At 42.7% G+C, this 20,011-nt stretch overlaps 1 protein-coding gene across 13 annotated transcripts in view; it reads left to right on the top strand.

Annotated features, from left to right (window-relative positions):
* celf6 (CUGBP Elav-like family member 6) overlaps positions 1-20,011 on the top strand; it is a 144,535-nt gene that overhangs the window by 81,317 nt on the left and 43,207 nt on the right. For all 13 annotated transcript variants that reach the window (XM_069173719.1, XM_069173720.1, XM_069173722.1 and 10 more), the window contains exon 3: positions 10,221-10,269. In XM_069173719.1, the coding sequence (XP_069029820.1) occupies positions 10,221-10,269 (49 nt within the window). The remainder of the gene's footprint in view (positions 1-10,220; positions 10,270-20,011) is intronic.

Genomic DNA, 20,011 nt, shown 5'->3' with positions numbered 1-20,011 from the left:
ATCTCACACGTGTAATGTTTGCACATTTGATGTACGTCAGTTCTTTCTGTGATCTTACAGGGAATTTTGTTAAGATGACAAAGGGTTAATCTGATCCGATTTGGTTTGAGGCACAGATTGTCTTATGTACCAACAGGGGGCTTTATTAGTATGCGAGTACCTTTGTGACAGTAAAAACAAGTGTGTGATCAGAATGTCACTTGTTGTTGTGTATGATCTTTTTTGTCCAACATTTTGTCTGTCTGTGTGTGTGTGTGTGTGTGTGTGTGTGTGTGTGTGTGTGTGTGTGTGTGTGTGTGTGTGTGTGTGTGCGTGTGTGTGTGTGTCCTGTGTGTTCCAGGCTTTACATTGTTATCAGCAGGCTAGGAGTGTTTGTTTATGGTAATGTACCAGATGATAGTAGATCATAGTGATGACAGTGATAGCTAATAAATCCAGTTATTTGATCTTGTTAATTATTGTAATGAAGTGTTATGCTTAGAAATTACAATTTTGATGTTTCATTTGTATCTTTTTATGGGTATATTTCACTTTCAACTATTAAAACGTTACTAAAAATCAAAGTAAGCACTTGATACGTCCTCTAACCCCTGATCACAATGGGAAACTTCAAACTATGCCAACATGACCCACAATAGACAGACAAAATAACATCTTGTCAACAGAGAAATCACAAAAACAGAGCCTCAACTGAGTGAAACTGATCAAACAAATATGGTTTTGTTTACAAAATCGACTGTATATCTTTATATATACATGCCTATATATCTAAATATATCGATCATGAGCCCCTCTGTCTCCACACTAGCTTTCCTGTCCACAATGTTCTGGATGTCACCCCTGTTTGTTGCGAGTAGAACTGACTAATTTAAAATGTGCGTCTGTGTGTGTATGTTTTAGCTGAGCGAAAAGTCCAATGCTATCCTCCCCACTGCTCTGTGATTTCTCACTGCTGACTCCCCTCATAAGCATTGTGGTGTGTATGGGCTCAAGTGTAGACCCGACTGGCATGTATATGAGAGGAGCATTGCGGGATATACACTCATAAATCTGACAGATGCATGGTGTGTCATTACCTTCCACTTATTATTATTCTCTCACTCCTCTTTATACTGTGAGCCACTTTAGCTGTTTTCCTGCACCATCTCAGAAACATTTGTATTGTGGCCTTGCAGAGTGATAGATGCTCTCGGGGAGCTACCAGGTTATTGTTGCAATTCCTGCTCTGGCTTTTTTGTTTTTGCTCTTGAGTCTGGGCATTTAACCTTCTGTGCTTTGGTGTGTGCAGTATTTTCAACATGGACTGTTTTGTTTTTGTAAATTTTTAGTGTATTTTAAATACATCGACTAGTTACATCGACACACAAAAAAAAAAAATTCCCCTCGGGGATTAATAAAGTAACCTAACCTAACCTAACATTCACTGGCTTCTTTATTCAAGACACAAAAACTGAAAAGCAAAATTTGGAGGAAGGTTGTTTCCTAATCTCTGGACCTCTTACACAATAAAGAAAGAAAAGGGAGATTCGAGAAAAATTTTGAGCCAAAATGTTTAGTTTGGTGACTTAAGCAACTCATTTACTGTATGTGTGTATGTATTCTAGGTTTATAAATGAGCTGAGATTATTTTTATTTATTTATTTTGTATTTTATTATTATTTAGGTCAAACTTTCATATCAGTTGTAGCTGTACAGTCACTGTCACAATAAGGTCTGGAACATCGTCCCTCATCGTGACCTGTATGATTCAAATAGTTTACATAATCGTGGTTTGCATTATTTTATTTTGTAATCAAAAAGTACTCCATCTGACTGAAAGAGATGGGATGTGTTTATATGAAAAATAAAAGAACACAACTTCTTTCAACTAACTTTTATCATATGAGAAAAAAATAAGGAGTTCAGGGTATTTCTTTTTTTTACGTTACTGCAATACAAGCTGGGATGTACAAGTGAATAAGTTAACCTATTTTTAAGAGTTAAACCAACAATCCATTGGACATTTCGTTAACTGCAACAGTTATGTGAATACATTGAGTTAATAAAAAAAAGCTAGTTTATTATGACTAGTGAGTTTTTACAGTGCAAAGGATAAAGTAGAAAGAAGTTGACAATTTGGTTTACTGCATTTTCGACCGGACAAGTCACAATTTTTCTCTCTTTGTAATGAATAACTGATTTTAAGTTATCAGGACTGACAGACTAGTTTTATTTGTTGGCACATTTTCAGTTTGGGCTGTAAATGATGTAAACTTAATTTTCTAAAGGCTAACAACTTGTTACTTATGTCAAAGAGTATGAGGTGCAGGTTTGACTTTGTATCCATTATTTTTATCCCTTCTCTTGTCCTCGTCCTTACACTTGCCTGCTGCTCCTTATTCTACCTCTTTCTTTACTACTCTGCTCCTTTTCAAATGCAGATATGTACCACACACACACACACACACACACACACACACACACACACACACACACACACACACACAGACAGCACTAGCGTGGTTTCCCTGCGGCCCAGAGAAAAAGAGGGGGGAGGGGGGCAGCAGTCGCCTCACAAGAGCAGACCTATAAAACTCCCTGTCACTTTGACTAATTTGTTAGTCTTGTCTCACTGTGTTGAATTGACACCCCCTCCCCCCCCCCCACCTTCCCCCTGATGCAACTCCACGCCGACTCCCCCTGTCCTTCTTTCCACCACCCGATATCATCAGGAAGAGGAAGGAGGGAGATAGTGAGGTGAAAAAAAGGGGTCGGGGGTAATAAATGTAATATAGTGCGCTGGCCATTGGTTGCAGTGATCTACAAAGCAATCCATCTACAGTCAGAGGAAGAACAGAGGCTTTATGGAGCAGAGGATAACATGATGGCTCGATTTCTCATCCACTTTGTGTCTCTGTCTACCTCCGTCCCACCTCCAGAGGAGGCCTGGTGGGTACCGGTGGTGTAAAAATAAATATACAGAAAGGGAGAATTGGACTATTATGAATGCAGGCTGGGCTACAGTCCCTGATACTGGATTGGGTGGGACCAGGCCAAACTGGGTGGGGTGGTATAGATTGGTTCAGATGTTCAGCTAGGCCTCTCAGAGGACCAAAGATCCAATACCGGATTCATAGAGATAAATTAAATGCAAAAACCCTGCTCCATGGGGGAATCAATTGCCATGTAATTATGGAGAGTGGGACAGAGATTTCGGAGACAAAACACAAACACAGAGATGTTCCCCCATGACATCGCAGCATTACACCTGGGATTACTGTGCTTGCTGGATGTGTGCAAAGAATTGTCTTGCCATTGTTGCCCCCCTTCTCCCAAACAGACCCTGAGCACCTATTCTTTAAATAAGAGCTGGGGCTCATAGCTAAAACTAGGCCACGTTTCACTGCCAGCAACCCTCTGCTGAGCTGTCAGCGCCCCTTCTCCCTCTTCCTCATAGTGAGGCAGACACAGCCCTCCTTCATGTGTTTTCGAGGGAGACAGGCAGTCTGTGATCACTCTAGCCCTAAAACATCTCCAACACACATGGCAGACCTAACCTCTCCTGGCTCGCTGGCCTCACAGAGAGGCCGCTGTGAACTCGTACACCAATTTGAGAGAAAGACTCAATCCCGCAGCGCTGGACCCTGTTTTCCTTCCACACAGAAATGAGGGGCAGGATATCCTGACGTGTGAGCGATGGGTGATGGAAGCAGTAATTTGGGCTGGTACGGTACAGGCTGTGCAGGATCGGGGAGCTTGTTTGCCACTGATAAAGGCCTAGGGTGAGATAATTGTATTTCAAATTCTGTTTCTATTCAGAGGAGAAAAAATGATGACATTACCTGAATAGATCATGAATGTATAAAGGATCTAATCTGAACAAGCGTCCCTTTATCAAGGCATTTTGTTTTGTTTGCATTTCGATTTCCCTTTCATTTGGGCTAGTGCAACACAAACCTAAAAAAAAACCACTTGAATCAACAAGCTTACTGTGATACTTGAGTGAGTCAATGAATATTGACAGAGATGTCAATTCCATTCAATGAAACAGAATACTCTAAACTCCCTAAACCTGAAAAGGCATTGATAATAATGGCAGAGGTCAAAGCACCCTCAGTGGCTTTATAATGGCCAAAGGTCAGGGAGTCAACATCCTTATATTTCCCTTTGAAATGAGGTGTCTCTGTCTCAAACAGTGCCCATTGGCTCTTTGTTGGCTCTAAAAGAAAAGTCAGTCTGCATAAAACACCGTTAATTGAACTTAAGAGGCTGTAAATGGCATCAACAGCTCCAATGAATTCACTTACGTCAAAAATGCCGAGTGATAATGAGAGACATCAAACAGTGAATGGCTTATCAAGAGAACGATACCTGATGACTTGAAAGGAGCCCGGAATGAAATAACAGCAAGGGCAAATTAATTAACTGGTGTCAATATTATTGTTTTACTCTATTCAGTTATTTAGCTTCAGCATTTCATTGTGGAGGTTCTACATCAGCTGAATAAATGCATCCAATTAGCTTTACTGTTCTTGCTACATCACAGAGCTCCTTTATAACAACCAGTTCTCACTAACCCTCTTTAAATATCTTCCAAAATCACTGGGTGATAGAGGGACAATAGCTGCATGTAGCAGCACCTCAGGTCAACCAGTAGCACTGTTTTCAATTTTCTAAATGCATTTCCGATTGCAGTAAAGTTTGACTTGTAGATGTGAAGAACAACATGATGTGGAAGAGCAGAAACACAGCTGTTAATTGATTTAGTTAAAAGACATCAATTATTTGTTTGAGACAAGAAAACATTTCCACAGTTCTCTCGGGGAAGTCATGAAAACTTGTCAGTTTGCAGGGCTTAAACAGAGAAATGTTCAATCACAGTTTTGACAGTGGTGGGTATAAAAGGGATCAGAGTCTCTTTCAGAATAAAACCGTGTTTTATTACTGATGAAAACATTGACCAGATGTTCAGTATTTCTATGAACGTTAAATAATCTAAGGAATGTTATCATCTCCCTTTTGCACCCTGTTTGTGAGGATAAACTTGATATATTAGTGCCTTTGCTCTGCACCTCCTGGAAAAGAGTATTTTTCTTGGTCTGGACCTTTTCCTTTCATTTCTTGAGCCACATTCGTCATGTGCCACTGTGATTGGCACAGCTGTATGGAAGTTATTAGATGAGTAATGTGACTGACTGAGAAGGTTATAATTCCTCACCACACCCTCCTCTATATATATATAAATATATATATATATATATATATATATATATGGCAATTCACACAACATGACAAAACATAGCAGGTGTGCCCGGATACACTTTTTCTTTGTGCACATGATACGGAGCTTTAAGTGATTGTTGTGAATATGTAGTTAAAATTAGGTTCAGTATGGAAAAGCTGTGCAGACTTTTTAAAACTTTTTTTTCATGGATTTGGCTTGACCTCCATTTTTGGGTGACTTTTTTTTAATTGCAAATTAGTTTTTTGTGGGTTTTAACCCTGCATTGGCACCAGATATCTACATCAGTAGACTTGGGGATTATCTGTGTGACTCAGGTAGTTAGTTCTGACTGGTGCACAAATGATTACGTTTCTGTAGTTGATTAGCATGTACTTACCAAGTTTTTAAAGCTGAATGGTTAATCATATGCAAACTTTCCCAGTTCTTCAGTAGACTAAACAGCAGACCTAGAAATCATTGCAATATACAGATCAGGACTTTGTCACAAGTAAAATATATTTTGTACAGTTTAACAAAGAAGGAAAGTACAACAGTTACATTCCAGCTGACACAATAGTGAAGGAAGAGTAATGTGTTCACACTTTTGTCATGGGTCTAAGTGAGCATGTTTCTGTATTTAGAGTGTCTGGTAGCATTTCTCCCTGTTTGCTTTGTGAGCAGTGATATTCACAAAGCATGGTCACCACGGTCAAAGGCCAGCGGTGTCCTTGTCTGTCTTTCTCTCCAGTGCACTGTTATCAATCAGACACACCAGCCAAAGACAGATGGACTGAAACGCAATGCACACACAAACACACAAGCGTACGCTCTGAAACTTACACACAGTCAGTCCTCTACTGGAAAATGTAAGCAAGTTCCTCTCTTCCACACTGTTGGTTCCCCACCCCTCCGTGACTTCAGCGGACTTTTATTCATCATAACAGAATGAAAAATATAGATTTGCCCCTGGAGATTAGAAGAAAGAAAAAAAATGAATGTATAGACATAAAGGAAATAGAGCATGAAGGAGAAGAAATATGGAGAGAAAAAAAGTGAGTGAAAGAGAAAGACAGAAAAAAGGGAGCGATGAGGAGAAAGAGAGATGGCCTCTCTAAGTGCAGCAGCACACAGGCACAGAGCCGTGAGTTCCCAGGCAAGACAGCATGAGCTGCCTATTTGTCAGCATTGATCAACCCATTAAGGGGCTGTGGTGGGAAGCATATTGGTTTTGGAGGCCAAAGGGGCAGGGAGAGACAAAGATAAAGCAAGACGGGGTGGGGGTGGGGGGGGGGGGGTGGTTGAACTCCTTTCAGCCTCGGCAGCCACACGTCTACAGGATGAAAAAGCCTGTAGTCTTCCTCTCCGATGTCTATGCAGTTAATTTCTCTGCACCCAAAGGGAAGGTAGTAGATGTCATTTGTCTTACAGCATCTCTGGAGGCGCCACTGTATGTGTTATCTTAGCTTTCTGCCACTGCAATGCTAATAAGGAAGTAGCTAGCTTCTCAGACATACTGTACAGAATGTCACTTGTCACTTTCTCTCTGTGTGTGTGTGTGTGTGTGTGTGTGTGTGTGTGTGTGTGTGTGTGTGTGTGTGTGTGTGTGTGTGTGTGTGTGCGCAAAGGATGGGTGGTGGGGGTTGGTCCTGGCCCAAGGGGAAAGCAGGCAGCCTCTTCGCCCAGCCTCTGATGAATTCATATAATTAACTCTGCCTTGATCTGTTGGCTAATCCTGCACTCAGTAATAAGGGATTAAAATGTCACCTAAGCCACCTGCTGTTATTGAGCCCCAAGACTTTTGTGCTTCTGTGTGTGTGTCACAGTGTGTGAGAGGAAGAGAGAGAAAGAGAGAGAGAGAGAGAGAGAGAGAGAGAGAGAGAGAGAGAGAGAGCGAGAGGATAAAAGTAAAGTGAACTTCAACATTTTTGTGCTGTAAGCTTGTGTGCTAGAAACACCCCCCTGTCTGCTCAGGGAAAATGTATGTAGAGGACACTGCAACGCAGCTCAGAGCAGCAGACATCTTTACTCCAGCCATATGCATGTGAGCGCTACTCGCAACCCCATAGTTTGGCATCAAGCTGAAGTCCATAATTTGGCACGAAGCTGGAGCAGAAGTTGCAGCAGACTCGCTCTGAAAACTCATTGTCACAGTCGCTAAAAAGGGACATAAAAGTGGGACATGCTGGAAGGTGGGAGTTGAGAAATCTTTTTTCCCTCCTTTCTCACCATGACCTCCTTGGACCAAGTAAAGAAAAAAAAAAAAAAAGAAGACAGAAAGAAATGCCAATTGGTTGGCTAACAGCCTGCAGACCAACGGCCAGCTTGCCTCGCCTGCCTGCTGGCCACCTCCACTCGGTTGCCTAGCAACCCCAAGTGTACTTTTGGGTTGTTTAATGACTCTTGTTGCTGCAGTGGCTCGGGGGCTACTAATGAAGCCTCCTGACCAGTCGCCGCCGTTTAAGACTTGGAAGCTGACTGATCACTGGACGGGGATCTTGGGACTTCCGACCGCCTTAAACCTCTTATGTGAGCCCAGTTCTGCCCCCAACCTGAGCTGCTATTAAGACACAGTCGCTCTCTCTCTCTCTCTCACACACACACACACACACACACACACACACACACACACACACACACACACACACACACACACACACACACACACAAGCAGCTACAACACGTACACACAGCACACACCTTAACTTACTGCTTACAATGCTTCGACTGACCTTAATTCTCCACAGCAGGCTCACGTACATCAATGCTTCACTCTGCCTGAACTTTACCGAAGACTCACATGTTAACATACTCAGAGCAATAATAGCGGCTGTTATCCAACCAGAAATCGTAAAAGGGACAACTGTCGGATGTTTAATGGGGCATTTTCACTGTTAGACGGGCCAAGTCGGAGCTGGGAATGATGTCACTTGACCCAGCTTGACCACGCTCCAGTACAATAAGTTGGAAAAGCAAGGTTAGCCGTTGCTACCATACCAGTTGATAAAAATGCATTGCAGGCTACTTTGTGTATATAAAGACCATAGTAACGTGTTCACTGATAGAAGTTAGCCAGTACTGTGTGTACAATGGATTGAATAAGACACAAATAAGACAGAAGGATTAATAAACAGTATTACAGCTGCTTGTCGATGCAAGGAGCAGCCATCTTGGATTTTTAGGTCAGTGTTGTTGACTCTTCAGACTTTCCGAGTCTAAAATCCAACTTCCCTATTTAAATGGAACACAGGCCTAAAAAAAGACGGTGATAATAAGTGCCCCCTGAGCCCTTAATCCACACCATAAACTCAAAATTGCAGGATTACATATTGCCTCTATCCTCCCAGAGTCTCTGTAAACCAGCCTGCAACAGAGTAACAGCTGAAGCTGAAACATCTGGACAATCCTTCAAGACCAAAACACATTTTTTCTTTCCCAGACATGTCATTTTTTTCAGACTTGGAAATAGTATCATTCACTTCGGATTTATTTATAATATACTTTAATAATTGTTTAAGGACATGTAAAATATGTTAAGCATACTGCTGTTGGCATTTGGATGATGTTTATGCGGACGGACTGACAATGAGTCAACAGGTCAGAGTCTTTTCTTGGTGATGCCTCAAATTGTCCGACACTCGACAGTCACTGTAACTAGGCAACATAGCATCACGATGTGAGACGCTGTGAGCAAAATGGGATTCTAGTTAGTGATTGTGTAAAAGTAGTTCTTATGTTGCCACTGTATGTGCATTTGTGTACAGCTTCATGCGCTTGCCTCTGTGATGTGTCTTGCTAAGCTTTGTTCCGGTGTCACAGCATATTGCTAGGAGAGTACATTACGTCCCCAGGGTGTCACCATGTATACGCTTGTCTATACATGTCCACCAGTCTAAGCTCTATATTTAGCCGTGGTCCGAGCTCATGTCAACTGCTGTCAAGTGCTGCGTTGCCTGAGGGCCCAACACCCACTGTTTTGCCCTAGCTGACTGATCTGAGTGGGCAGCACTGTGTGCCATTCACTGGCACTCACATGTTGGACCTGTCCACATGGCCTAGTTAGAAAGATAGGCCCGCTGCCAGCTGAAGTCAGAAAAAAAAAAAAGCCAAATATAAAACACAGTGCCAAACATGACGTGCGTAGGTAGTCTCAATAAGCAGGGGTCTTCGAGGGTGGCTCTAAACACCTACCCTTTTCACAGAGGGAAGAGGGGATATTATTCTTGTCTCAGAGAAGGCAGAAGATTGAGTGTTTTTCTAAATTCATATTCAAACTCTGGGAGAAAGAACCAGGAGAGTTGTTATTCACGGCAGGCAGTTTTTAAAAGTTTTTTTTATTTTTATTTAATGTCAGTTTGGCATCGTTTTGCTTTCACCTCACTATGAAATGGATATAAAAGGGTTGTTTGTGCATTCCCTACTGCTAACCTTTCAAAAACAGTTTCATAGCTACGCCGTTTGGTGGCTCTTAATAACGCCCAGGAGAAGGAGGGGGCTGGGCCAGGCAAAAGGGCTTCTGGGTAGAGAGGCAAGAGAGGAGGAAGGGATGAAGGCAGAGTAAGAGGGATTGCTGAGGGTCAGGGATGACCTGGTGACTGGGAGTCTGGAGCCAGGAGGGGACAGGAAGAGCAAGGGCCAGCCAGAAAGAACCTCTCCCGGTGGGGCTGGGAGTGGCTGATGTAATGGCATTAATCTCCAAGTGCCATCTGACACCCACTGTGGCTCCGTCATTGAAAAGTGCTAATTCTGCTGAACTGTGAGGGGAATTCAGGCATCTCTAGAGGCAGTGCCCTGGATTAATTAAACACGCTGGCATGGAGTACACCACAGATTTATCTCTTTTTACGCTGTCGTCACTGTTTGATTTTTGTGTTTAGCTCACAGAGCAGGACAAACTCAGGACATTAACACCAGGAACATTTCACCTTTTCTCACTTCACATATTGTAGCAGTCACTCCAATTGTTTCCAGCTAACCTGGGATTTCCCTTCTTTTCCTTCTCTTTTTTCTCTCTCTCCAGATGAACCGGCCCATCCAGGTGAAGCCAGCCGACAGCGAAGGACGGGGAGGTAATTAACCTTCTCCTGCCTCCCCCCCTCCCCCCCCCCCCCAAAAAAAAAGAAAAGAAAGAAAAAAACACACACACACACACACACACACACACACACACACACACACACACACACACACACACACACACACACACAATAGGCTGAAACAGTGCTCATGCAATCCTTAATATTCTGCTCTCACTTGAGACACACTGGGAGTTAGTAGAGTAGCCCATAATATAGGTCACTTGCTTCTATTGACTTCCCATCTGTGCCAGCAGAGGGGCTGTCTCGGGTTCACAGTCACTGGGAGCAGTTCAAAGACAAGACAGAGAGCTGCAGAAAGAAAGTGAGGAGGAATAAAAGAGAAGGCGAGAAGGGAAAAGAATGAGGAGTGGAGGATCTCCTCCATATTCTCTCTCCAGATAAGAGAGGAAGACACCCCAAACATAGACAGACAGACAGAGAGCACTAACTCACAAACTTATAGAAACTTAAAGAGCTATGACTTGGAGAAACATTAGGAATTTGTTAAGTCAGCTTTACTACCCAATCAAAAACCTTCCTTCCAAGTTACCTATTTGCTCACCTGTCTACATACATGCCAATCTTCCAATCAATGTATCTGCTTCATTAATACTACTGTCACAAGATTACACAGACATGAACCCTTTGAAAGTGACTTAAGTCAGTTTTAGTGTGTCATGTGAACTCTATCGACATGCTGTATGTGGATTCTGTTTTAAAAAGGAAACACATCTGGTTAAGCATGAATCGTGACATAAAAACATACAAATATGCTTCTAATCTGACTGACATGGTGATTGACTAGATCGTTCTAAAGCCATTTGTGACTGAAATCATTGAGGTCAATGCAGATTAGGCCAGTTAAAGATTTACACGGGCTGAATTGGATCTAAAAGGACCGGTCTGTGTCTGCCCTCTGCTTTCTTTTCAGAGTGGTGATTTAGTCTGCCTAGGTCAGATTAGACTGAGCCACTTCGCTGATTTATGTGGTCAAAGTGTGAATCAGATGGCCCATTTCTATTGCCACACACACCCCCATGTAGATCTTATTTTTGTCATGGCAGCACTTTAATTAACGGCCATCTAAAAACAGGCAAAGTCTGACCGACAAGGCCTGGGAGAGAGCCAATCGGCATTCTCACCAAGATAAATTGGATCTCTGGGCTTAAGAGGGGAGGATGGATGGGTCCCAATATCAATTACTGCCCTTTTTTCGGCAGAAAGAGAAGGGAGATGAACAGGCAGTGTGAATGAAATACAGAGGGCTCTAACACTGGCACAGCCCCTGCTAGTCTGTCAGATGAACTTTCTATATAGGAGGACAGGATAGGACACAGCACAGAATGAAATAAGACCAAGCAGACAGGCCCCAACAGAGATATTGAGCGTTAATGGCAACAGGAAGTCAGCAGACAGGCCAGGGAAGTAAACCACAGTCGCGGCTGACAATGAAATGAGATTTACTATGAAGGCTTGTGGTTAAAGGAAAATAGACAGCCCAGATAGGGCTGACTAAAGGAGAGAAAATAGCGAGGGATCCATCCCTGGAAAGCTGAGGCCCAGTCAGGTACACCAATCCCAGTGGGGCCTCCAGGCTGTCAAACCCGGGGCTGAACCAGGACATTTGCACCCCTACAATACAGTCAAATTTTTCACTACCAAGACATCAGCAATTATCTGTCATGGAAACTTGTGCAGGGGTCTCGATTACGTGCCTGTGCAGACATTAGGGCCAATTACTCCACTTGGAGACTCCAGTAGCCCCTCTTTTGTTCACAGTGTCCCTGAGAGACATCCTCTCTCTGGGGATATGGGAGTGTCAGGAGAAGTAAAACTAGTGCGAAGAAAATGACTGGGGTGGCCTGGCGCCACACAATCTTGCCACTCGGCTGCCATTGCGGATCACAGAGCAGATTCTTTAGCCGTCTATTACAATGACTCATGTTTTCCTCTATGTTTTTACCATGGATTTTCAAGAAAAAAAATGGAGCTTGGGAGGAAAGCTTCACTGCCTTTAAATCTATTTCTGTCCCTTGAGTCAACTGACCTCTTCTCCACTCAGTGTACCTAACACTAGTTTTCCTGCAGAACTGTACCCAATCAATCCACAATTTTAACTCAGCGATTCTGAGGCACAATCGAGGCACAGTTCTTTTTCTCATTGCGCCGTGGTCACTAGAGGAACAGCTGCTGCTGTATTTCCACTTGAAACCCAAGAAACTTGTTTCAATCCAAAACAGGAAGAAATGAGGGAAAGTAGGCCCTCGCTTGGTCTTTCCCTGTTGCCTCCTTCCTCTCTCTCTCTCTCTCTCTCTCTCTCTCTCTCTCTCTCTCTCTCTCTCTCTCTCTCATTGGTATAGCAGTGCAAAGGGGGAGATGAAGCAAGTGATAGAGAGAGAAGTGGGGATTCAGTACAAGGCCCACGGAGGAATGCGAGAGTGAGAGATGGAAGACAAAAAGAGCGAGAGGGGAAGAGACGACAGGATGAGAAAGTTAACGGAGGGTGATGGAGGCAGCTGAGTGAATCTCAGCAGTAAATCATCTCAGAGCCGCCCCATCCCTATCTCCGCCTCGCCTCGCCAGGAATCTTTTTCCCCCTGACCTTGTCTGCCGCTGTGTCTGTGAAGAAAAGATGGGGCCAGATTATCTATGATTGGAGATGGCCATTATCTAAACACAATCTTGAAGCCAGGTCCCACTCCTCTAGCCACTGCTGTGAGACTGGAGACCACACTGATGAGAAGAAAGATGATGGGTCAGCCAGCAACACCCTCTTCTTTTATTAACTCTGATAAGATGGTTTCAACACTCTCCCGAAATGCCCAGCAACCTCCATCAACATCGACTTTTTCATAATGTGCCACTCACAGTGCACTTGTCTACACAGTCTTCTTACCCTACTTGTTTATTAGCTCTCTATTCTTTGGTTTTATTGGATACTTATACAGTGCCAGGAGCATTCCCATCCCCGTATTTGAATCTCAGCAGCCTCATGTGAACCGTTTTAATATCTTATCCACGCCTTTTGTCCGTCTGGCTGAGGGAAATCTCTGTGAGTGGGTCGTGTTTGTCCTTGCCAAGCGGCTGCTCCTCAGAAGACTGACCTCAGTCGGGCAGTGGGGAGATTGACAGGACCTTAAGATGTTGCGCACTGTGCTGTCATACCCGGCCCCAGCAGGTAGGGAAGAGTGAGGACTGCTGGCTGGCTCAGTCTCGCGGGCCACAGGGGAGGGGCTGTCTGGAGGCACCTCACACCCACAGAGGAGCGCGCACCACTTTACATGCAAATGAAGCCAAAAGATCCCTCTGAGCCTCTGGACACGATTGTGCAAAAACTCTGAAAAGTCCAGAAGAATTCTGGTAGTGGTTGATATATGTGTGCTGAGAAATACGCAGAGACATGGGAACACACATGAAAGAAGGCAGGGGTTTCCAACAGTGGCCACAGCAGGGTATTGATTCAAAGTTTTCCGGCACTGATTTAAATTATTTTTTTTGATGAGTTCCATGATTAGGCCTAGGTATTAGAAAATATTGTAATTTTCTAATGTGGGGAAAAAAAGGAAAGTTTAAAGGTTTTGCCAGAAGATGCAACAGACAATTTCTCATAACTTGCCTCGATTATCCTTTGTTGGTTTTTGATCATGCATCCCAGAAGGTTTAAAGCTCCCCTCCCACTCCACTGGATAAACGAATGTGACACCTCTAGTGATATGAGTAATGCATTTACAAACACAAAGCCTGCATCCTCTCATCATGATACACTGGCAATTTGAATGTTTGTTCTCCTCTGATTATTCCATTTACCACCTCACTATACTGGATAATCCACTTGCATACATCAGATAGGAAGCAGCAGCAGAAAAAGGTTTAGAGCGTGGTTGCACGTTATTTTCACCGTGATGAGGTCTAATTACTTCTGTTAGCGGGGTACGAACGAAACATGAGTTAGCAGTAGAATGGGGCTTATTAGGTGGTTGAGGTTTATGTGTAAAGGCAAGGGGAAGGCTTTGGGGGGGGTTGAGCAATGCAACAGATATATACATTATGCAGGCTGTTTTACAGTTAACTCACCATTTACTACAATGCTTTCTACAACTACAACACTGCACCTTAACTGAACATACTGATGCTGATTTATTAAAGATCCCCTCCAGGCATGTTTGAAGATACATATAAAAATCTGATACGGTTTCCACATCACACTTGCGTAAGACTGGCTTCCAAACATGTTGTGATGCCACATATCCTGCTTACAGGTTTGTGCTGAAACTCAGATTTTAGGTGAGAAACTTTACGCAGAACATAATAGAAAAGAAATCTTAACTTCATGCCGTGCAGTGAGGGTCAGACATCCAGGACCAAAACACACTTTTTGACTGGAGGGGGATATTGAATTCTAACATTACTGTATGCAAAGGTGGAAAAACACTGTACTGTTGCTGTTTGACAAAACAATAGGACAGCCACAGGAAACTGGCTGAGTGGGAACAACATTATTCTGTATTCCACTAAAATACTGTTCTTCATCAAGCTGTTTTTGTGGTTACCGAATTTAAATCAAATGATTTCCTCTGATGTGAAAGGGTTGCTTGTACTGCTGGTGTTGGAGAAAAATCAACACCCCACTCTGAAGCTTTTTGCATTTACAGGCTGCTGGTCCCAGCTCACAGGCTCATACGTAACCTCTAAAGAATTCAGCTGAAAAAGATGACATTAATGCCAACAGTTAATATTTGGAATACGAGCAGGTTCATAACACTGAAACAACTTAGTAATGCTATTAAATCTAGCTGACTAGGTGCCATTGCTTTCCTGAATATGTTGCTGAGTATCAAACTGCTATCTTGATCTTTCGTTGCACTATCCATGTTGACTTTGATAATATACACACTAATTATGTTAAATTGAAAAATAAAATAAAAAAATCAATAAAACATATACAAGCTGAAATCATTGACCTTCTGCATGTTCTCCTTCTGGGTTAATTTCCATGCAACACAATCATTGTAGGCATATTTTTATACACACAAGCTGTTGCACAATGTGGGATACACATTTCTATTACATGTGAAACCTGTTCAATAGTTAAAGAGCTTCCAATTGTCCATCTAATTCTAATATATATATTAACCTCTCTGACGAGCCTTCATTGCTACGATTGTTTAGATCATGATTCTTAAATGACAAGAAATACAAGTTTACATCTGGCAAGTTATATGATCAAAAATTCACTTTTGTCCAGTTTACATGTCTGATCTCACAATGCTATTAAATATAATGCGGCAAATGCATTACGCTACAATTTGAAAATAACAATTTATTGTTCCCTGAGGGAAAATGATGTTGTAGATGTGCAGCAATGTCACACCTTTCTTAGTTTATGTCTTCTTAAGGTTGAAACTAATACGTTTTCCATTAATAAGTACCCTATTGTTGTGTTTAACTCATAATTGAATGTCATTTACTGTCAATGATTACTTGTCTAACAAGTGATTAATCCGTTAATAAACTGTTTTCAGCACTTAGCACTTTCAAATGAAAAATAATGATAATCTATCCAGGTATTAACAAAAGGGGACGTAGAGTTGTATAAAGTGTGTGCAACTAAATATGGCTTGTTGGAGCTGAAATATTACCTGCGGTTATTGAGAATGGAAATTTAGTCTGTTAACAATGTCACAGTGTTGTCGTCAAAGTATCATTACTTGAAGATTTACACAGTTCAAACATTACCACATAACAACAGTGCCTTTTACAACATCAAATGTGCACAAAAAGTGAAGATTTAGGAATATTTTCCTCTACCATGATGTATAAATACTCAATGTTCATCTTCTAAACAGCTCATTCTGAAAGCAAATGGCACCTTTTGATTCTAACCATACTCATGTAGCCTCTACACAACAGGGAAACACACTAGATGATTAAAAACCAAGTCGAACTCAGTATGAAGCAGCAGTACCCAACGTTTTGTGCCCCTTGTCTGCACGCCTACGTGTGTGAGCGTGTCTGGTGGCGGGCCTCCCAGGCAGCAGCGCACCAGCGTCAGGCTTTTCTAATGAGTCCATAAGAAGCAACAACTTCTTTGTTGTGCTGCCTGGAACATTACTCTGCATTTGAAATGCACCCAGCGGACTAGCATGCATCTTTTATCATTGGATGCAGCTGTCCGTGCTTTCTGAACACTTACCACTACCAAGCTTCCCTTACTATACTGCCAGCGGGCAATAAGTGATAGAACTGTGAAAAGAAAGAAAATAAAGAAGAAATATTTACCACGACACAGGAGCAAGAGAACAAGTCTTTAAAGAGAATATTCCCATTATTGGCAAACAAAAGCAGAAACTTTTGAAAAGTCAACTTCACAGCAACTGATTCTTTGCCTAGAGAGACAGAGAAGGGTGAGGGATGACAATAAAGGGTAAAGAGGAAGACACAGAGAGCAATAGAGAGACAAAGGGAGAGAAGAGGAAAAGAAAAGAAAAGCACAATCTATATGCATATACTGCAGCCTATGACACAAGTAGCACTTTATTCCAGAGAGAGAAGCATCAATCTTGACAGCATATGGCGTCTGTGCAAAATCCATTAATTTTTAATATACCGGGCGCTGAAATGAAAAGGCTTCCTGAGACAAGCAATTGTCAGATGTCAGTAGTGTTTTGATAACTTTTTTGATCTCCTTTTTTTATTTGCATTCATAAAACGGGGCTGTCCACATGCCACCTCGGTTTGGACATGGCTAGAGACTGACATGGAACCATTTTCCACACAATTGCTCCCACCTTCAGTTGGGAGATGAAGCATGGGGGGGAATAAAACAACAAAAAAAGATGTGTGGATGACAGTGTGTGTGAGAGGAAGTGAGTGCTGGGGCCTGAAATAAAACATCACTGTTTTATAACGTCATATGAACACATGCCTAGATATACAGTAGATACTATTTCACACATATGTTAAATAGTATCTTTGAATCTGCTATTTACTTTTGAAGACATACAGCAGAACTGTTCTATATGCAGGGATTAATTAATGATGTTGGAGGATACAAAATCTAAGTCATGTAGCCAGCAACACACGCACGCACACACGCACACGCACACACGCACACGCACACACACACACACACACACACACACACACACACGCGCGCGCGCGCGCGCGCGCATGAGCACACACGCATTATTATTTTAAAGTAGTGGCAATGTTTAAAGAGCAGATTACAAAGGTCTCTTCAGAGTAGAGCAGAGAAGTGCTGTAGAGCTCAAATGTTCTCCAGCTGTGTGGCTCAGCTCTGTTAGAAGGATAAGATGAGCCCCTCTCAATGAGAGATAAGTACAAAGAGGTCAAACAGTCGGCTCAAAGAGTTTTGTCATACTTCTGTATCCTTAGTCAGCTCCATAGGAAGGTCCTCACCCCTCTTAATGCAAATACATGACTGTACTAGAGAAGAGCATCGTTTTTTTCCCTCCACTCCCCACTTTTAATGGACAACTCTTTGGACTCGTTTGGAGTCGTGGAATCATCTCCTTGTGCAGAGGGTGCATTACAGGATATTTATTCATATTCATAAAATGCCAATTTAAAGCTTGCGAGTGGCCATAGGAGATGAGTGGGAACTTGCAAAATCCAATAAGAGCTGCTTTGGAGACAGGTGCAAAGTGGACTAATTAATAGCAATCTATACACTGGCCAGGGCATGCAGTGGGCCGACTGAGACACTCTGAGGTCAGGCAATGAAAAGATAGTAGCTCCAAATTCATTTTCTCACTGTGGCCCTCCCAAAGGAAGGCTCAGAAGTACACTCACACTTCCTTTAATGCCTTCACTGGGGTGTAATTTATTTTTGCGTTTGCCAGCACATTTGGAAAGTTCATTACCTCGCTCATGGCTTGTTAATTAGCCTTGTAAAGCCGCCATTAGATCTCCTCGGGCCAGGACAGAGATGAGACTTTTGTCCCAAAACATTAACACAATGCAGGAGGCACGTAAAACCGCACAGCGCCCGTTTAAGTTGCAACAGTGACACCTCAGTGAAAGCCTGAAAGATGGAGGGGACGATACAGTCTTGCCAAGCTGTTGCATCAATTCACCTTTGGAGCAATTGACAGGGGTCAATCCTATTTCTCTCCACCACCTGTTCAGGATGGTTTTAGAGTAAAGCAGCTTCTGAACTGATGCCTAACATCAAGCTAGATGTCTGTCCTTCTGTCGGCCTTTGCTAATTCCCAGTTGATATATGTGGCTGTGCTGATCTCCTCAAGGTTCTCACTCTCTTCCAAGCCTGCGGCTCCAACAGGGGAGGAACAGTAATGAGCAGCAGTGCCAGGCTCAGCTGGTGGGTTTAAGAAATCCTGCTGTGTAAGGCGTGACTACAGGAGCATGGACTGACACCTCAGCTACAACACCGGCAGCAGAGACCAGGCACCGTGGCCTTATTGATTATGCAGGTGCTCATTTGTGTGGCCAAGCGGGTAGCAGGCACGTGTCTCATTTGAACTTTACAGGAATGGAACAGGATCCGATTTCCCTGCTGCAAAAAAAGGAAGCCCTGGTGCTTTATTTTTAGAACAGCTGCGTCTAATGGGGCCTGGCAGGTACAGGAGGCGTCACATCTGTCGAGGCCCAGGTGATGCTCTCGCCCTCCGCTCCTCCCCGCTCCTCCCCGCTCCTCGTGCGCTGCCTACCAGTCAAATGACTCACGCTGAAGATCAACAGTGTCATTTCCAATAAACTCTTCTTCCTCTTCCTGCCACTTTCCATCAGTTCTGGCGATAGGTTCTTGCTAGTAGCCATTTCATTCCACAACACGGTGAAATAGGGGATGCATAATGTAGAAGATGTAAAGAAGATGAATGCTCCGTCTAATGCCAGGGCACTGGGATGATTAATTCGAAAAATCCAGCTTTCTGACTGGCCAAAATTTTGTGGTATGGAGCCCATACATCTGTGCATGAGTGCCCCCTTCTGGAGCTCAGGAATCAAGTAGAAGTTAGGAGACGGGTATCGGTGGAGTAGCCCCTCAAGCTTAATGAGGAGTAATAGCGCTATTTTCAATCCAGTTGAGTATTTGTTAAAACAAAATTGGGAACAGTCAGTGCCCAACATGATTTACAATTTTAAATCATACTTGAATTAGCCAACATTTTGTCCGTCCATTGCTTTTTTACTTAACCACTCAACCATGACCTTTTGCTACTTCACACCAACTTTACAAAGGACGTCAGTTTGATAGTCAGGATGTCGCCTTGATATTTCCATGATCCTTCACTATGAGATATGAGAACTAATCCTTGTAGCTTACATAGTAAGTACTTTCTTAAACCACCATTTTCCATCACAGGGCTGATGAGAAAGTTATATACAAAGAAATATCTTTGAATCTCAAAAATGTGCAGACTTATGCAGCATGTGCACAAAATAGCAGGAGGACAAATTATTTCTCTGTGTTGCATGTGAATCTTGCTAATTCTAGCTTTTATTTGTGGCAACCTGAGGTTCATAATTAACAAATGAAACCCAATGCCGAAAACCATCATCCATTATTTCTGGGGAGCCAAGTATTTGTTCCCAAACTTAAAATGTACCACAATAATTCACGCTGAAGAAATGTGAGTGCCTTAATCTTTTGCCTCCATACATTACATACTATAATCAGCAGAAAGTGGAGCAGATCAGACGGTATAGACTATAATGAGAAAACAGTACACTGACTGAGATACTGCTTTGT

Source organism: Embiotoca jacksoni, unplaced genomic scaffold (genome assembly GCF_022577435.1).
Source record: "Embiotoca jacksoni isolate LCO1_2020_lvr unplaced genomic scaffold, fEmbJac1.0.p SCAF_6, whole genome shotgun sequence".
NCBI classification, from domain to species: Eukaryota; Metazoa; Chordata; class Actinopteri; family Embiotocidae; genus Embiotoca; species Embiotoca jacksoni.
Note: the sequence above shows the minus strand (reverse complement) of the source record. Positions and strands in the feature narration are given on the sequence as shown.